Source organism: Sciurus carolinensis, chromosome 9, assembly GCF_902686445.1.
Source record: "Sciurus carolinensis chromosome 9, mSciCar1.2, whole genome shotgun sequence".
Classification (NCBI taxonomy): Eukaryota; Metazoa; Chordata; class Mammalia; order Rodentia; family Sciuridae; genus Sciurus; species Sciurus carolinensis.
The window spans coordinates 83,682,197-83,702,634 of record NC_062221.1 but is presented as its reverse complement, the minus strand read 5'-3'; the positions used below and the strand labels follow the sequence as shown (position 1 = coordinate 83,702,634).

Sequence of the window (20,438 nt, the reverse complement as noted above, 5' to 3'; positions counted from 1 at the left end):
AGTTGTCTCATACAGTAAGCAATGTGACATCTTAATTTATTTCACAAGCGTTTACTACGTCCTTGGTGCTGACGGACTAAGACTAAAACAAAATCTGTGTACTTAGGGTTTATAATGTAATAGGAAGATGCATAAAAGGAACTGTATCTGTAGGCAAAGTGTATATTAGAGATGCTATGGCTATGTAATATCAACTTGCTGTTTTCTCTACCATCATCCAGTAAGATCTTACCTTAACTTCTTTTCTTTGAGTCTCTAAAGAGATAGGATAGCTACCAGTATTATCTAAAACTTTAAACAGAATTCAGTTATTAAGTACTACTATAATTCATGATCTTTGTGAGAAAATGCTCTAAAAACACCTCTGTTATTCATTTAAAGTAGGGATCCTGCTGTGGAGGAGCAGACTGGAGAGGAAACTGAGAATAAGATAGAAAAATCAACCAGTCAACTGGTGAGAGAAAATTTAATTTTCACTTATTTTTAGTTATTAATAATGGTAATTATGTTTGAAAATGCAGTGCTTGCTGGGGTTATGGCTCAGTGGTGGAGCACTTGCCTAGCATGGGTGAGGTACTGGGTTTGATCCTCTACACCACATAAAAATAAACAAAATAAAGATATTGTGTCCATCTACAAGTAAAAAAAAGTTCAAGAAGAAATGTAATGCTAAATTCAGTCAGTTTAATAATCGTAAAATTTTTTGAATGAGTTCTCTTTTCTAAATAAGTAAAATGATCATAATTAAATCTTCTATGATTGATACTGTATGTCAAGGTTATCATTCTAAATACCAATTCTCACTGGTAGTTAAAAATAGTAGAATATTAAATTGACTCTCCCAGAAACATCTCAACAGTCAATTTTAAGAAATTTATGGCCAAGCTTGATAGCTCACACCTGTAATCATAATGTGATGAAGGCAGGGGGATTGCAAATTCGAGGTTAGTCTGTGCAACTTAGTGAAAAACTGACTCAGAAATATTTAAAAAAATAAAAAGACCTGGGGATATACACTCAGTGGCAAAGCACTTAGTATACCATGTGTGAGGCCTTGGGTTTGATCCCCAGTTCTGTTTGGAAAACAAAAGAAAGAAATCACTCTTTGTGCGTGTTTGTGTGTTTGTGTGTGTGTGTTGCTGGTGATCAACACATGCTAGCTAAGTGCTCTACCTCTGAGCACATCCCCAGTCATCTCATTTGTCTTTTCAAAGGAAAATTAAAAAAAAAAAAATTAAACTATAAATACACACATGTGAATGCACTCACATACAAAATTTTATGTATTAAGATTTTTTGCTGAGTTGTTCCTGAAGTTACTTTTCTTTCTTATTTTTATTATCTTTCCTGTTAAAAATTCTAGGCCTAAATGAGAGGAAAATTCTGAATTATACCTTAATATAAGTTTTTTTTTTATTGCCAATGACAAATACTTTAGATTAGTATTTAAATATTTAGATTAAAATATTCATTTGAATATCATGTCATACTTATTGAAAGTTTTTTTTTTTTGGTACCAGGGATTTAACTCAGAGGCGCTGAACCACTAAGTCACATCCTTAGCCCTTTTTATTTTTTATATTTTATTTAGAGACAGGGTTTTACTGAGTTGCTCAGGACCTCACTGAGTTGCTGAGGCTGGCTTTGAACTCTTGATCATCCTGCTTTAGCCTCCCAACCTGCTGGGATTACAGGCATGCACCACCACGCCCAGCAAAAGATTGTTTTTATTTTATTCTTGTTATTGTTGTTTTTGCCTCCCATGTAGCATTTTTTCCCCACAAGGTTTTATATAATGATTGATGTCCACTGTTAATAAAGTTTGCAAAGGTTTTTTCAGTAATTTAGGAGGAGAAAATAAAATAATTATAGTATTTACCTACATGAGCTTTTCACTCTAAAAATGTTGCAGAATAAGTACAGTGCATACAAAGGTACATGGGGCTGTACAGTTGATCAGAGGCAAGAACTAAGAGCATTAGATTCAGAAAAGACATTTCTAGATACAGAATTAGAACACAAAAAGCAAGGAAGGTGGACACCTTGACCTAAGTTTGACTTAAGAGGTTAAATCAATTTAAAAATGAATCAAGCATCAAATATTTTGGCAACTAACTTTAAAAATTAAAATTAATAAATAAAATGTTGTATGTTGAGTGCATTCACATGTTTGTCTTTATAGTTTAGTTTTTCTTGAATATTCCTTTTTAATTTTAATAAGATTTAGGTATTCAACAGGCATAATGTTTATAGCATTTCCTGTTGAGAAATTTTTATTTCATTGTAATCTTCCTTGTTTGTTAATTTGCTGCTTAGTATCAGATGCTTCTATAGTGACTTCTTACTATAGAATTGACCTTTAGTTTGAAATAAATATACCACTGACAGTGGTCATTATTTATATATTTTTTTTCTGGTTATTTTGTGAAGTTTTTTTTTTTTTTTTTTTTTTGAAAAAATGTTAAACCTATAAGAAAGTTAAAAGAATATTACATTGAATAGCTGTATACTTTTCATAAAAAATTTAGCAAACTTAGCATTTTTCCAAATTTTTAGATATTTTCATGTATGAAGTACTTTAAAATATAAAGTATAGTTGTTGAATATGTATGGGATGGAGGAATATTAATTTAAGACTTACAGCTAGGAGAGGAGAATAGGCAGATAATCCTAATATAAACTTTATTGATTCCTAATCACTTTCCTGTTTAATTTGGGTCTGTTAGAGATCTGTTGGTAAAATGCCTTAAACCAGCAGCTCAAACTCTAAGTAGCTTCTGCAATAAGAGAATGTTGGTTCTGATCGTTAAAGGCAGTGACCACAATCTTATTCCCAAAGCATCTTGTTAAAGTTTTTAAGAAAGCTGTCATTTGTAATATTCCAGGCCCTTTATCCATCTGTGTTTTCTATCAGTTCTTCACAACTAATGTTCATAGATAATTCAGCAGGACTTGATTGTATAGATAGCAATTGACCATTAGTGATAGCCCAATTAGGTCTTTAAAATCAGTTCTATTAAATTAAATTAATTGATTAATTTACTTATTTACTTACTTATTATACTGGAGATTGAACCCAGGGATGGTTTACCATTGAAATACATCCCCTGCCCTTTTAATTTCTTATTTTGAAATAGTCTTGCTAAATTGCTGAGACTGGCCTTGTACTTACAAATCTCCTGTCTCATCCTCCCAAGTCACAGGGATTGCAGGTGTGCACCATTGTGCCCAGCAAGAAAAGAGTAAAGAATAATCTATGTAATATTGTAATTTTTTTTTTTTCTTTTTTTGGTACTCAGGATTGAACCCAGGGTTATTTTTACCACTGGTACATCCCAGCCCTTGTAATTTTTATTTTGAGACAGGATTTTGCTAAGGTGCTTAGAGAACAGAGAGAATATCTTATTCTTACTTGTATTTTGTGGGTTTGTCACAATGATCTACATATAGTAGGAATTTGGTTCTATTTTTTCGCTTCTTTTAATCACTAGAATAAATGAGAATATGTAGAATTGTGTAAATTTTTAATGTATAAATGTCTTGTAGGACAAACAGAAAAAGGACATACCTACTGATCTTGTTCCAGTTAACCTACTATTAGAAGTTAAGAAGTTATTAAATGCAATTAATACTCTACCAAAAGGTGTGATTCCTCACATTAAGAAGTTCTTGCAAGAAGATTTTTCATTCCAGACTATGCAGGTAACATAATTTGTCTTTGGGGCAGAAGTTACAGCTCTATGTAAATGATTTTTTTTTCTTTTTTCTTTTTTCTTTTTTTTTTTTAAGCTGTACAGTGTGACTCAGGTCTTAGAATCTTCATTTTACTTTTTTTGTTTGTTTTGTTTTGTTTTAAGAGCTTTATAGTTATACATAGTAGTTGGGTTTATCACAAACTCATACATGCATGGAAATCAATCTCAGTTCATGCCCCCCCACACACACTTTTCCTTCCATCCTCCCTCTCTTCTCCCATTCTCCTTCCTCTACTTTGCTTGACTTCTTTCATTCCTCTGTTAATTTATATTTGATGGGTTCTTTATAGTATTCTATCCTTCCCTCCCCCTTTCCTTTATTTTGCTCTAGCTTCTGCATGTGAGAGAAAACATTCAAACTTGAATTTCTGAGTTTGGTTTATTTCACTTAGCCTGATATTCTCCATTTCCATTCATCTACCAGCAAATGCCCATAATTTCATTCTTTTTTTATGGCTGGGTAGAACTCTGTTGTGTGTGGAGATGTATATACCACAGTTTCTTTATCCATTTATCTATTGATGGGCATCTGGGTTGATTCTGTAATTTAGCTCTTGTGAATTTTGCTATAAATATTGTGCTGGCTGTGTTCCTGTAGAATGCCAATTTAAGATCTTTTGGGAAAATTTCCAGGGGTGGGACAGGAGGGTCATTTGGGGGTTCTATCCCTAGTTTTTTGAGGAATCTCCATATTGCTTTCCAGAGTGGATGTATAGTCTGTACTCCCATCAACAATATACAAGGATTCCTTCTTTCCCACAACCTCAGCAGCATTTATTGTTGTTCGTATTCTTGATCATTGACATTCTGACTGGAGTGTAGTTTTCATTTGCATTTCTCTGATTGCTAGAGATATTGAACATTTTTTCCTATATTTATTGGCCATTGCGTTCTTTTTTTGAGAAGTTTCTTTGTAGTTCTTTTGCCCATTTATTGATTGGATTATTTATTTTGTTGGTATTAAGTTTTTTGAGTTCTTCATGTTCTGAATATTAGTGCTGTATTTGGGAGTAACTAGCCAAGATTTTTTATCATTTTGTAGGCTCTCTCTTCATGCTCTTAATTGTTTCCTTTGCTGTGTTGAAACTTTTTAGTTTGATGGCATCCCATTTATTGATTCTTGGTTTCATTTCATGCACTTTGGGGTCTTGTTAAGGAAGGCATATGATGCCTTCCTTATATATGATGGAGTGTTTACCCTGTGATTTCTTCTAGCAGTTGTAAAGTTTCTGGTCTAATTCTTCAGTCTTTGATCCATTTTTATTTGCATTTTGTGTAGGGTGAGAGAGAAGGGTCTACTTTCATTTTTCTACATGAGCTATCTAGTTTTCCCAACACCATTTATTAAAAAAAAGACTGTCTTTTCTCCAAGATATATTTTTGGCATCTTTATTAAATGTCAGGCAGCTATAGATATGTGGATTTTTCTCTGTGTCTTCTATTCTGTTCCATTGATCCTCATGTCTACTTTGATGACAATACCATGCTGGTTTTTTTTAATTTTTATTGTAAACTAATGGGATACATGTTGTTTCTCTGTTTGTACATGGAGTAACAGCATACCATTTGCATAATCATACATTTACATAGGGTAATGATGTTTGATTCATTCTGTTATTTTTTTCTTTCCGCCCACCCCTCCCACCTCTCTTTTCCCTCTATACAGTCCCTCTTTCCTCCACTCCTGCCCCCCTCCACCCCCTATTATGTGTCATCATCCGCTTATCAGTGAGATCATTCGCCCTTTGGATTTTTGAGATTGGCTTATCTCACTTATCATGATATTCTCCAATTTCATCCATTTGCCTGCAAATGCCATAATTTTATCATTCTTTTTTTTTTTTTTTTACATTTACATAGGGTAATGATGTTTATTTTATTTTTCCCCTCCCCCCCACCCCTCCCACCCCTCTTTTCCCTCTACACAGTCCTTCTTTCCTTCATTCTTACCGCTCTCCTTAGCCTAACTCTAAACCTAACCCTAAACCTAATGCTAGCCCCTCCCACCCCCCATTATATGTCCTCATCCGCTTATCAGCGAAATCATTCGTCCTTTAGTTTTTTGAGATTGGCTTATCTCACTTAGCATGATATTCTCCAGTTTCGACCATTTGCCTACAAATGCCATAATTTTATCATTCTTCATTGCAGAGTAATATTCCATTGTATAAATATGCCACAGTTTCTTTATCCATTCATCAACTGAAGGGCATCTAGGTTGGTTCCACAATCTGGCTATGGTGAATTGAGCAGCAATGAACATTGATGTGGCTGTATCTCTGTAGTATGCTGATTTTAAGTCCTTTGGGTATAGGCCAAGGAGTGGGATAGCTGGGTCAAATGGTGTTTCCATTCCAAGCTTTCTGAGGAATCTCCACACTGCTTTCCAGAGTGGTTGCACTAATTTGCAACCCCACCAGCAATGTATGAGTGTTCCTTTTTCACCACATCCTCGCCAACACCTATTGTTGCTTGTATTCTTGATAATCGCCATTCTAATTGGGGTGAGATGAAATCTTAGGGTAGTTTTGATTTGCATTTCCCTTATTACTAGGGATGTTGAACATTTTTTCATATATCTGTTGATTACTTGTACATCTTCTCTGTGAAGTGTCTGTTCATTTCCTTAGCCCATTTGTTGATTGGATTATTTGTATTCTTCGTGTAGAGTTTTTTGAGTTCTTTATAGATTCTGGAAATTAGCGCTCTATCTGAGGTATGGTTGGCAAAGATATTCTCCCACTCTGTGGGCTCTCTCTTCACATTTCTGATAGTTTCCTTTGCTGAGAGAAAGCTTTTAAGTTTGAATCTATCCCAGTTGTTGATTCTTACTTTTATTTCTTGTGCTATGGGAGTCCTGTTAAGGAAGTCTGATCCTACGCCAACAAGTTGAAGATTTGGACCTACTTTTTCTTCTATAAGACGCAGGGTCACTGGTCTGATTCCAAGGTCCTTGATCCATTTTGAGTTGAGTTTTGTGTAGGGTGAGAGATAGGGGTTTAATTTCATTCTATTGCATATGGTTTTCCAGTTTTCCCAGCACCATTTGTTGAAGAGGCTATATTTTCTCCATTGCATATTGTTGGAACCTTTGTCTAGTATGAGAAACTTGTATTTATTTGGGTTTGTGTCCATGTCCTCTATTCTGTACCATTGATCTACCTGTCTGTTTTGGTACCAATACCATGCCGTTTTTGTTACTGTTGCTTTGTAGTAGAGTTGAAGATCTGGTATTGCAATACCCCCTGCTTCGCTCTTGCTACTGAGGATTGCTTTAGCTATTCTAGGTTTTTTATTCTTCCAGATGAATTTCATAATTGCTTGCTCTATTTCTGCAAGGTACATCATTGGGATTTTAATTGGAATTGCATTGAGTCTGTATAGCACTTTAGGTAGTATAGCCATTTTGACGATATTAATTCTGCCTATCCAGGAACATGGGAGATCTTTCCATCTTCAAGGTTTTCTTTAATTTCTTTCTTTAGTGTTCTGTAGTTCTCATTGTAGAGGTCTTTCACCTCTTTTGTGAGATTGATTCCCAAGTATTTTATTTTTTTCGATGCTATTGTGAATGGGGTAGTTTTCCTAATTTCTCTTTCTGAAGATTCATCACTTATGTATAAAAATGCATTGGATTTATGAGCATTGATCTTGTAACCTGCTACTTTACTGAATTCACTTATGAGTTCTAAAAGTTTTCTGGTGGAATTTCCAGGTTCCTCTAAATACATAATCATGTCATCAGCGAACAGGGATAGTTTGAGTTCTTCTTTTCCTATTCGTATCCCTTTAATTTCTTTGGTTTGTCTGATTGCTCTGGCTAGAGTCTCAAGGACGATGTTGAATAGAAGCGGTGAAAGAGGGCATCCCTGCCTTGTTCCAGTTTTTAGGGGGAACGCTTTCAGTTTTTCACCATTTAGAATGATATTAGCCATGGGCTTAGCGTAGATTGCCTTTATAATGTTTAGGAATGTTCCCACTACCCCAATTTTTTCTAGTGTTTTGAGCATGAAGGGATGCTGTATTTTATCAAATGCTTTTTCTGCATCTATTGAAATAATCATGTGATTCTTGACTTTAAGTCTGTTGATATGGTGAATGACCTTTATTGATTTCCGAATGTTGAACCAACCTTGCATCCCTGGGATAAAACCCACTTGATCGTGGTGCACTATCTTTTTAATATATATTTGTATGCGATTTGCTAAAATTTTGTTGAGAATTTTTGCATCGATATTCATTAAGGATATTGGTCTGAAATTTTCTTTCCTCGATGTGTCTCTGTCTGGTTTAGGTATCAGGGTGATATGGCTTCATAGAACGAGTTTGGTAGGGTTCCCTCCTCTTCTATTTCATGGAATAGTTTGAGGAGTATTGGAATGAGCTCTTCTTTAAAGGTTTTGTAGAACTCGGCTGAGAACCCATCTGGTCCTGGACTTTTCTTTGTTGGTAGGCTTTTGATGACCTCTTCTATTTCATTGCTTGAAATTGGTTTATTTAAGTTGTGTATGTCCTCGTTCAGTTTAGGTAGTTCATATGTCTCTAGAAATTTGTTGATGTCTTCGAGGTTTTCTGTTTTGTTGGAGTATAGATTTTCGAAATAGCTTCTAATTATGTTTTGTATTTCACTCGTGTCTGTTGTGATGTTTCCTTGTTCATTCCGAATTTTAGTAATTTGAGTTTTCTCCCTCTTTCTCTTTGTTAGTGTGACTAAGGGTTTATCAATTTTATTTATTTTTTCAAAGAACCAACTATTTATTTTGTTAATTTTTCCGATTGTTTCTTTTGTTTCGATTTCGTTGATTTCGGCTCTGATTTTAACTATTTCCTGTGTTCTACTACTTTTGGTATTGGTCTGCTCTTCTTTTTCTAGTGCTTTGAGCTGTAGTGTTAAGTCGTTTATTTGTTGATTTCTACTTCTTTTTTTGAATGCACCCCATGAAATAAATCTTCCTCTAAGTACTGCTTTCATAGTGTCCCAGAGATTTTGATATGATGTGTCTTTGTTCTCGTTTACTTCTAAGAATTTTTTTATTTCCCTCCTGATGTCTTCTGTTATCCATTCATCATATAATAGTGTATTATTTAGTCTCCAGGTATTGGAGAAGTTTCTGTTTTTTATTCTGTCATTTATTTCTAATTTCAATCCATTATGATCTGATAGAGTACAAGGTAGTATCTCTATCTTCTTGTATTTGCTAACAGTACTTTTGTGGCATAAAATATGGTCTATTTTAGAGAAGGATCCATGTGCTGCTGAGAAGAAAGTGTATTTGTTCTTTGTTGGATGGTATATTCTATATTTGTCCGTTAAGTCTAAATTGCTGATTGTGTTGTTGAGATCTATAGTTTCTTTATTCAATTTTTGTTTGGACGATCTATCCAGTGGTGAGAGAGGTGTGTTAAAATCGCCTAGTATTATTGTGTTGTGGTCTATTTGATTTCTGTAATTGAGAAGGATTTGTTTGACGTACGTGGATGAGCCAATGTTCGGGGCATAGATATTTATGATTGTTATGTCTTGCTGATTTATGCTTCCCTTAAGCAGCATGTAATGTCCTTCTTTATCCCTTCTGACTAGTTTTGGTTTGAAGTCCACATTATCTGAGATGAGGATGGATACTCCAGCTTTTTTGCTGTGTCCGTGTGCATGGTATGTTTTTCCCCATCCTTTCACTTTTAGTCTGTGGGTGTCTCTTTCTATGAGATGAGTCTCTTGCAGGCAGCATATTGTTGGATTTTTCTTTTCAATCCAATCTGCCAGTCTGTGTCTTTTGATTGATGAATTCAGGCCATTAACATTCAGGGTTATTATTGTGATATGATTTGTATTCCCAGTCAATTGAGTCATATTTGTTTTTGACATGATTTGGTTTCTCCTTTATTTGGCTATTCCTTTAGGCTAGCGCCTCCTGTTGCTGATTTGCATCGTTGTTTTTCATCTCTTCCTCATGGAATATTTTGCTGAGAATGTTCTGTAATGCTGGCTTTCTATTTGTAAATTCATTTAGCTTTTGTTTATCATGGAAGGATCTTATTTCATCGTCAAATTTGAAGGTAAGTTTTGCTGGGTATAAGATTCTTGGTTGGCATCCGTTTTCTTTCAGGGCTTGGTATATGTTGTTCCAGGCCCTTCTAGCTTTTAGGGTCTGGATTGAAAAATCTGCTGATATTCTTATTGGTTTCCCTCTGAATGTAATTTGATTCTTTTCTCTCACGGCCTTTAAAATTCTGTCTTTATTTTGTATGTTAGGTATTTTCATAATAATGTGCCTTGGTGTGGGTCTGTTGTAATTTTGTATGTTTGTAGTTCTGTAAGCCTCTTGTACTTGGTTTTCCATTTCATTCTTCAGATTTGGGAAATTTTCTGATATTATTTCATTGAATAGATTGTTCATTCCTTTGGTTTGTTTCTCTAAGCCTTCCTCAATCCCAATAATTCTCAAATTTGGCCTTTTCATGATATCCCATAGTTCTTGGAGATTCTGTTCATGATTTCTTACCATCTTCTCTGTTTGTTCAACTTTGTTTTCAAGGTTAAATATTTTGTCTTCAATGTCTGAGGTTCTGTCTTCCAGGTGTTCTATCCTATTGGTTATGCTTTCTATGGAGTTTTTAACTTGGTTTATTGTTTCCTTCATTTCAAGGATTTCAGTTTGGTTTTTTTTCAGTATCTCTAACTCTTTATTGAAATGATCTCTTGCTTCCCGTATTTGGTCTTTTAACTGTTGATTGGTGCGATCATTTAATGCCTGCATTTGCTCTTTCATCTCCTCCTTCAATGCCTGCATTTGCTCTTTCATCTCCTCATTAGCTTCCCTGATCGTTTTAATTACATACATTCTGAACTCCCTTTCTGACATTTCTTCTGCTGTGCTGTCATTGGGTTTTATTGATGTAGTATCTAGGTTTGTTTGGGACATTTTCTTCCCTTGTTTACTCATATTGGTCAGTTTTCAGTGGGACCCTGAGATATTGCAGTTTTCCGCTATTGGCTTATAGTGTCCCGGTAGATTTCCAGTGTATCACCTCCCAGCCTTCAGTAGCCTGATGTCTTGGAGGAATCTGATAAAGCAGCTCATCCGAAGAAAACTGCCCCTAGCCCCCTACTGTTTCCACGGTTTGGAACTGGCTCTGTGCGGAAATGCTCTCACTGTGGGCCTGCACTGTGTAGCTGGCCGTGTGGGAGGAGCCCACTGCCAGAGTGTGGAAGGCTACCTTGGGAAGACTCTAGCTGCCCTGCCCGGCTCCAATAAGCCACCTCTATCTGGGTCTGCCACCCGGGCCGAGCTTTACCCAGTGGGCAGACTCACCCGTGGCTCTATTTCAGTCCGAGTCTCTCAATGCCTCCTCTTCTTAACTCCTGGGTTCTGGAGCGACTGGGGGTGCAGTCTCCCTCTAGGCCGCCATCTTGTATCGCCCCGTGAAGAGAGCCTGCAGCCGGAGTGGGCAGAGGCGCCTGAAGAGGTCTCTGACTGCCGTGCCCTGATCCCAGAGGCTGCTTGCGAATCGAGGCTCTCCGCTGGTTCTTTGCCGGAGTACGCTGCGCTGCAGTGGCTCCTGGACTCGGAGCTTGTTCTGGTCAGAAAGGCTCTCACTAGCGGGCCAGTTCCGTTCCGAGAACCTGGAGAAGCTGGCTGTGTGGGCCGGGCCCACCGCTGGAGTGCGCAGGGCTGCCTGTGGATGACTCTAGTTGCCCTGCCCGGCTCCGATAAGCCACCTCTATCTGGGCCTGCCACCCGGGCCGAGCTTTACCCAGTGGGCAGACTCACCCGTGGCTCTATTTCAGTCCGAGTCTCTCAATGCCTCCCCTTCTTAACTCCTGGGTTCTGGAGTGACTGGGGGTGCAGTCTCCCTCTAGGCCACCATCTTGGATCGCCGCCAATTTTATCATTCTTTATAGCTGAGTAATATTCCATTGTATACATATACCTCAGTTTCTTTATCCATTCATCAGTTGAAGGACATCTAGGTTGGTTCCACAGTCTGGCTATTGTGAATTGAGCAGCTATGAACCTTGATGTGGCTGTATCTCTGTAGTATCCTGATTTTAACTCCTTTGGGTAAAGGCCAAGGAGTGGGATAGCTGGGTCAAATGGTGGCTCCATTCCAAGTTTTCTAAGGAATCTCCACACTGCTTTCCAGAGTGGCTGCACTAATTTGCAACCCCACCAGCAATGTATGAGTGTACCTTTTTCCCCACATCTTCTCCAACACCTATTGTTGTGTGTATTCTTGATAATCGCCATTCTAATTAGGGTGAGATGGAATCTGAGGGTAGTTTTGATTTGACCATGCTGTTTTTGTTACTACAGCTCTGTAGTATAATTTTAGATCAGGTATTGTGGTGCTTTCTGCTTTGCTTTTCTGGCCTTTGCTTTTCTAGTATTGCTTTGACTATTCCGGGTCTCTTATTCTTCCAAATGAATTTTAGAATTGTTTTTCTAATTGTATAAAAAATATCATTGATATTTTGATGGGAATTGCATTGACTCTATGTATTGCTTTTGGTAGTATAGCCATTTTAACAATATTGATCTGCCTATCCAAGAATATGGGATGTCTTTCTATCTTTTAAGGTCTTCCTCAATTTGTTTCTTCAGGTTTCTGTAATTTTTACTGTAGAACTCTTTTACCTCCTTAGTTGGATTAATTCCCAAGAATTTATTAATTTTTTTTGACATTATTGTGAGTGGGATGATTGTCCTGATTTCTTCCTTGGCTGAAAGTTATTCATTTATAGGTATTGATCTTATATCCTAATACTTTGCTAAACTCATTTATAAGCTCCAGACATCTTCTGGTAGAGTTTCTTGGATCTTATGTTCAGCAAACAGAGATAGTTTGATTTCTTCATTTCCTATTTGTATCTCTTTGATTTCCTTTTCTTGATCACTCTTGCAAATGTTTCAAGGACTATATTGAATAGGAGTGGTGAGAGTGGAGAGGACCTTGTCTTCTTCCTGATTTTAGAGGGAATGATTTCATTTTTTCCATTTAGTATGATGTTGGCTTTAGGTTTGTCATAAATGGCCTTTGCGATGTTGAAGTAAGTTCCTTTGATCCCAGACTTCTCCAGCATTTTCAACATGAATGGGTTTTAGATTTTATGAAAGGCCTTTTTTGCATCTGTTGACATGATCATGTGATTTTAGTCCTCAATTCTATTTAAGTGATGACTTAACTTTTACTGATTTGTGTATGTTGAACCAAGCTTGCACCCCTGGAATGAAACCCACTTGATCAGAGCATATTATCTTTTTCAAGTGTTTTTGAATGAGATTTGCTAATATTAAGACTTTTGCATCTGTGTTCATTGGTCTGTAGTTTTCTTGATGTGTCTTTGCCTGGTTTTGGTATCAGTGTTAAACTAGCTTTATAAAATGTATTTGGTAGTGTTCCTTCTATTTCAATTTCATGAAATAATTTGAGGAAGACTGGTGTTAGTTCTTCTGTAAAGGTCTGGTAGAACTCAGCTGAGAATCATGGGCTTTTCTTTTAGTAAGGCTTTTAATGACTGTTTCAATTTCATTACTTAATATTGGTCTGCTTAGATTTTCTATATCTTCCTGATTTAATTTGGGAAGGTCACAAGTGTTTAGAAATTTTCAATGTATTTCATATTTTCCAGTTTATTGCAGTATAAATTTTCAAAATAGGTTCTAATAACCCTCTGGATTTTGAAGGGTCTGTGGTGATATGGCTTATTGTTGATTTGCATCTTCTCTTTCTTTTGGTTAATTTGTCTAAGGGTTTGTCAATCCTATTTATCTTCTCAAAGAATACACTCTTTGTTGCATTGATCCTATGTCCTGTTTTCTTACTCTCAATTTCATTGACTTTGGCCCTGATCTTAATTTTTTTTCTGTCTTCTACTTGTTTTGGTGTTTAGATTGTTATTCTTTTTCTGAGACCTTGAGGTAGAGCATAAACTTATTTATTTGGGATTTCTCTTTTTTTGTGCATGTCATTTTGTAATTATCTAATTGTTCTGAGACTTCTCTCTGTTATTGATGCATGCATAGATGCCAAGGGGTGTGACCTGAGTTCCTTGTTTCTTTGTTGGTTTGGAACTTTTTGTCTCCTTACTTCTTTGAGTTGGAGTAATGTCATGGAATGTTTAGGTCAGTAGTAGCCTCTACGAACTTTTAGTGTTCCATTCTGTTCCCAGCACCTCATAGAATGGGGCAATATAGTAAAAACTGTTCCAAGCAACAGACAATACACAGGGTTAAAGTAAATTGTTACCAATAAAGAAGAATGGTGGGTTTAGCATTTGTCAATTGTAAGAACAAAAACTGTGAACTAGTAAAGAGCAGGTATCCACTATATCATTCACAGCAGTAATGGTTATATTAGCATTAATGGTAGTGGTATGAGTTGTTATATAGACCAATTACTTTTAAAAGGTGGTAAAAATGATTTATTTAGGGGAAAAGGAAACATGTTAAGAAGTAAGGAAACAATTTCAGAAAGTGAACAGAGAATGCAGAGGACTTAGCAAGTTATATCAATAATGAAGGAGGGGAAAATTGGATTCAAACTAAAAAGCTTTTTTCAGCAAAGGATACAATCAATAATGTGAAAAGAGAACCTACAGAGTGGGAGAAAATCTATTCCATATGCACTTCAGATAGAGCACTAATCTCCAAAATTTATAAAGAACTTAGAAAACTACACCAAAAATACAAAGAACCCAATCAATAAATGTGCCTAGGAACTGGACAGACACTTTACAGAAGAAGATATACAGGCAATTTATAAATATATTCAAAAGTGTTCAACATCTCTAGTAATTAGAGAAATGCAAATTAAAACAACTCTAAGATTTCATCTTACTCCAGTGAGAATGGCTATTATCAAGAACACAAACAATAATAGATGTTGGTGTGGATATGGGGAAAAAGGCATAATTGTACATTGCTGGTGGAGTTGCAAATTGGTGTAGCCACTCTGGAAACCAGTGTGGAGATTCCTCAGGAAACTTGGAATGGACCCACCTTTTGACCCAGTTATCCCACTCCTCAGTTTATACCCAAAGGACTTAAAGTCAGCATACTACAGTAACGCAGCCCACATCAATGTTTCTAGCAGCTCAATTCACAATAGCTAGATTGTGGAACCAACATAGATGCCCTTCAGCAGCTGAATGGATAAACAAACTGTGGTATATATACACAATAGAATATTATTGAGCCATAAAGACGAATAATATTATGGCATTTGAGTTCTTCTTTTCCTATTCGTATCCCTTTAATTTCTTTGGTCTGTCTAATTGCTCTGGCTAGAGTTTCAAGGACGATTTTGAATAGAAGTGGTGAAAGAGGGCATCCCTGCCTTGTTCCAGTTTTTAGAGGGAATGCTTTCAGTTTTTCACCATTTAGAATGATATTAGCCATGGGTTTAGCGTAGATGGCCTTTACAATGTTAAGGAATGTTCCCACTATCCCTATTTTTTCTAGTGTTTTGAGCATGAAGGGGTGTTGTATTTTATCAAATGCTCTTTCTGCATCTATCGAAATAATCATGTGATTCTTGACTTTAAGTCTATTGATATGGTGAATGACATTTATTGATTTCCTGATGTTGAACCAACCTTGCATCCCTGGGATGAAACCCACTTGATCATGGTGCACTATCTTTTTAATATGTTTTTGTATGCGATTTGCTAAAATTTTGTTTAGAATTTTTGCATCGATGTTCATTAAGGATATTGGTCTGAAATTTTCTTTCCTTGATGTGTCTCTGTCTGGTTTAGGAATCAGGGTAATATTGGCTTCATAGAATGAGTTTGGGAGGGTTCCCTCCTCTTCTATTTTCTGGAATACTTTGAGAAGTATTGGAATGAGCTCTTCTTTAAAAGTTTTGTAGAACTCGGCTGAGAACCCATCTGGTCCTGGACTTTTCTTTGTTGGTAGGCTTTTGATGACTTCTTCTATTTCATTACTTGAAATTGGTCTATTTAAATTGTGTATGTCCTCCTCGTTCAGTTTAGGCAATTCATATGTCTCTAGAAACCTGTTGATGTCTTCGAAATTTTCTATTTTGTTGGAGTATAGATTTTCAAAATAGCTTCTAATTATGTTTTGTATTTCAGTCGTGTCTGTTGTGATATTTCCTTGTTCATTCCGAATTTTAGTGATTTGGGTTTTCTCTCGTCTTCTCTTTGTTAGTGTGGCTAAAGGTTTATCAATTTTGTTTATTTTATCCCTATTTGCTGATGATATGATGGTATACTTAGAGGAACCAGGAAATTCCACCAGAAAACTTTTAGATCTCATAAGTGAATTCAGTAAAGTAGCGGGATATAAGATCAGTGCACATAAATCTAAGGCATTTTTATACATAAGCGATGAATCTTCAGAAAGAGAAATTAGGAAAACTACCCCATTCACAATAGCTTCGAAAAAAATAAAGTATTTGGGAATCAATCTCACAAAAGAGGTGAAAGACCTCTACAATGAGAACTACAGAACACTAAAGAAAGAAATTAAAGAAAACCTTAGAAGATGGAAAGATCTCCCATGTTCTTGGATAGGAAGAATTAATATTGTCAAAATGGCCATACTACCAAAAGTGCTATACAGATTCAATGCAATTCCAATTAAAATCCCAATGATGTACCTTACAGAAATAGAGCAAGCAATTATGAAATTCATCTGGAAGAATAAAAAACCTAGAATAGCTAAAGCAATCCTTGGCAGAAAGAGTGAAGCAGGGGGTATCGCAATACCAGATCTTCAACTTTACTACAAAGCAATAGTAACAAAAACAGCATGGTATTGGTACCAAAATAGAAAGGTGGATCAATGGTACAGAATAGAGGACACGGACACAAACCCAAATAAATACAATTTTCTCATACTAGACAAAGGGGCCAAAAATATGCAATGGAGAAAAGATAGCCTCTTCAACAAATGGTGCTGGGAGAATTGGAAATCCATATGCAACAGAATGAAACTAAACCCATATCTCTCACCATGCACGAAACTAAACTCAAAATGGATTAAGGATCTCGGAATCAGACCAGAGACCTTGCATCTTATAGAAGAAAAAGTAGGTCCAGAGCTTCAACATGTCGGTTTAGGACCAGACTTCCTCAACAGGACTCCCATAGCACAAGAAATAAAAGCAAGAATTAATAACTGGGATAGATTCAAACTAAAAAGTTTCTCTCAGCAAAGGAAACTATCAGCAATGCGAAGAAAGAGCCTGCAGAGTGGGAGAAAATCTTTGCCAATCATACTTCAGATAGAGCGCTAATCTCCAGAATCTATAAAGAACTCAAAAAACTCTACACCAAGAATGTAAATAATCCAATTGACAAATGGGCTAAAGAAATGAATAGACACTTCACAGAAGAAGATATACAAGCAATCAACAAACATATGGAAAAATGTTCAACATCTCTAGTAATAAGAGAAATGCAAATCAAAACCACCCTAAGATTCCATCTCACCCCAACTAGAATGGCGATTATCAAGAATACAAGCAACAACAGGTGTTGGCGAGGATGTGGGGAGAAAGGTACACTCTTACATTGCTGGTGGGGCTGCAAATTAGTGCAGCCACTCTGGAAAGCAGTGTGGAGATTCCTTAGAAAACTTGGAATGGAACCACCATTTGACCCAGCTATCCCACTCCTTGGCCTATACCCAAAGGACTTAAAATCAGCATATTACAGAGATACAGCCACATCAATGTTCATAGCTGCTCAGTTCACAATAACCAGATTGTGGAACCAACCTAGATGTCCTTCAATTGATGAATGGATAAAGAAACTGTGGTATATATATACAATGGAATATTACTCAGCCATAAAGAATGATAAAATTATGGCATTTGCAGGCAAATGGATGAAACTGGAGAATATGCTAAGTGAGATAAGCCAATCTCAAAAAACCAAAGGAAGAATGATATCGCTAATAAGTGGATGATGACACATAATGGGGGGTGGGAGGGGTTAGTGTTGGGGTTGGAGTTGGGTTTAGGGAGGTGGGCAGGAATGGAGGAAGGAAGGACTGTATAGATGGAGGGGAGGGGTGGGAGGGGAGGGGGGGAAGGGAAAAAATGGCAGAATGAATCAAACAACATTACCCTATGTAAGTTTATGATTACACAAATGGTATGCCTTTACGCCATGTACAGACAGAGAAACAACATGTATCCCATTTGTTTACAATAAAAAAAAATTAAAAAAAAATATTATGGCATTTGCACATAAATGAATGGAATTGGAAAACATCATGCTAAGTGAAATAAGCCAATCCCCAAAAAAACCAAAGGCCATATGTTTTCCCTGATAAGTGGATGATGATAGATAATGGGGATTGGGGTGTGGGAGTGAAAGAAGAATGGAGGAACTTTAGATTATGTAGAGAGAAATGAGAGGGAGGAGGGGGATATGAAAAATGGTAGAATGAGAGAGACATCATTACCCTATGTACATGTATGATTACACGAGTGGTATGAATCTGCATTGTGCAAAACCCTAGAAACAAAATGATGTACCCCATTTGTGCACAGTAAATCAAAATGCAGTCTGTAAAAATAAAAAATAAGTAAAAATTTAAAACAAAGGACAGAGAACATAGAATTTGACTGTTGGCAGGAGAACAGAGAAAGATAAACAGCAACAACAAAAAATTAAACAACTGAAAATAATACCAAACCAAACTAAAATATACAGTTGAAAAAAACCTGAACCCTCTAAAGACAATGCTAGGAAAAAATAATTATTTTTAATAAACACTAAGAATGAGAGAAAAAGAAAAATACATGTATGTGTATATTATTCTGAACTCGTCTACAAATACATAATTCACGTGCATGCACACCCTCTGTCTCTCTCATATTCACATGCAGAAAGAAAAAAAATAAAATAATTTTTTAAAAATCCAAAACCTTGGTGAAGAATGAGGGACTCTCTCCACTGAGTTGGTGAAAATAGTTGACCAGATTGGGTGGACACTTATTTATGTCCTGTAGTCTTTTTTTCCAATTCTTAAATTTTATACTGATAGAGCAAGGGGTGAAGATTAATCCCCTCCTGTTTTTGTGTTACTCTATGAGCTGCCAGTTGGAGTGGCGTAAGAGTTAAAACTGTTTGATATGAGACTCAGCTTCTCTTCTTATCAGTAGAGGTGGGATGGGTTAGGCATTTTTTTGGCATTTGTTTGTTGGCATTTTGTCCATTATACTGTTGGTTGGCATTTTGACCTGTTTGGTGCAGTTCCAGCAGGATACTAGGAGGTCTAATTAGGCTTCGTGGGATAGAACCTTTTTTGGAGTTACTAGATTGACCTGTCCCTCACACAAAATCCAGTTATGGGTCAGGGGTACCAAGTCTCCACTCACTGCTGCTCAAGATCACAGCCTTCCTGAGCTTAGTTCCTGAGTGTATTCATCCCTACCCATTGAGATTCGTGGCCTGCTTCAACTGGTCACATAAGTCACCCAGTGCAAAGGAGAGGCTAGTTAGAATCCTCTCTGGGTGTCTTTCATGCTTCTGACTTGAATGCCCCTGGGTGTTGTCTACTCCATGACTGTTTCTCTCATGTTTTAGGAAGCCCAGCCTAGGTTCCTCAATAGGTGCTGCTGGGATGTTGTGACTGGTTTTTTGTTGTTTTGGTTTTTTTTCCCCTCTGATCTCCTGGGTCCCACAATTGCCAGTATTGTGCACCACACTTGCCCCAAGATGGCCCCCACCTCAGCTCTCCACAGCCAGTTGAGATACACAGCATGATTTTCAAACACCTGTATGCATTGTAGCCTCTGACTCTGTTAAGGTTAGGCAGCATTTCTTATCTCAGGTTTCTTCCTACCGAGACTATGCCCTCTCTTCCTCTGTCTGTGGTAAATCTGCACCAGTAGCCTCTGGGTTAGTTCCATGTATTCTTTTTTTTTTTTTTTTTTAATTATTTATTTATTTTATCATGAACAAATGGGGTACATCTTGTTTCTCTGTACATGAAGTAGAGGCATACCATTTGTGTAATTATACATTTACCTAGGGTAATAGTTTTTGATTCATTCTGTTATATTTTTTCTGCCCCCGACTCCTCCCACCCCCTCTTATCCTTCTATACAGTCCCTCCTTCCTCCATTCTTGCCCCCCCTCCCACTCCCCATTATGTGTCGTCTTCCGCTTATCAGCGAGATCATTTGTCCTTTGGTTTTTTGAGATTGGCATATCTCACTTAGCATGATATTCTCCAGTTTCATCCATTTGCCTGCAAATGCCATAATTTTATTATTTTTTATGGCTGAGTAGTATTCCATTGTATATATATACCACAGTTTCTGTATCCATTTATCAGCTGAAGGGCATCTAATTTGGTTCCACAATCTGGCTATTGTGAATTGAGTGGCTGTGAACATTGTTGTGGCTGTATCTCTGTAGTATGCTGATTTTTAAGTCCTTTGGGTATAGGCCAAGGACTGGGAGAGCTGGGTCCAATGGTGGTTCCATTCCAAGTTTTCTAAGGAATCTCCGTACTGCTTTCCAGAGTGGCTACACTAATCTGCAGCCCCACCAGCAATGTATGAGTGTACCTTTTTCTCCACATCCTCACCAACACCTATTGTTGCTAGTATTCTTGATAATCACCATTCTAATTGGGTGAGATGTAATCCTAGGGTGGCTTTGATTTGCATTTCTCTTATTACTAAAGATGTTGAACA

At 36.8% G+C, this 20,438-nt stretch overlaps 1 protein-coding gene across 6 annotated transcripts in view; it reads left to right on the top strand.

Moving 5' to 3' along the window:
- Positions 1-20,438, top strand: part of Dzip3 (DAZ interacting zinc finger protein 3) — a 127,299-nt gene that overhangs the window by 15,568 nt on the left and 91,293 nt on the right. For 5 of the 6 annotated variants that reach the window (XM_047564265.1, XM_047564260.1, XM_047564262.1 and 2 more), the window contains exons 3-4: positions 382-454; positions 3,547-3,702. In XM_047564265.1, coding sequence (XP_047420221.1) covers positions 382-454; positions 3,547-3,702 — 229 coding nt within the window. The remainder of the gene's footprint in view (positions 1-381; positions 455-3,546; positions 3,703-20,438) is intronic. The other variant, XM_047564263.1, reaches the window with a different exon arrangement.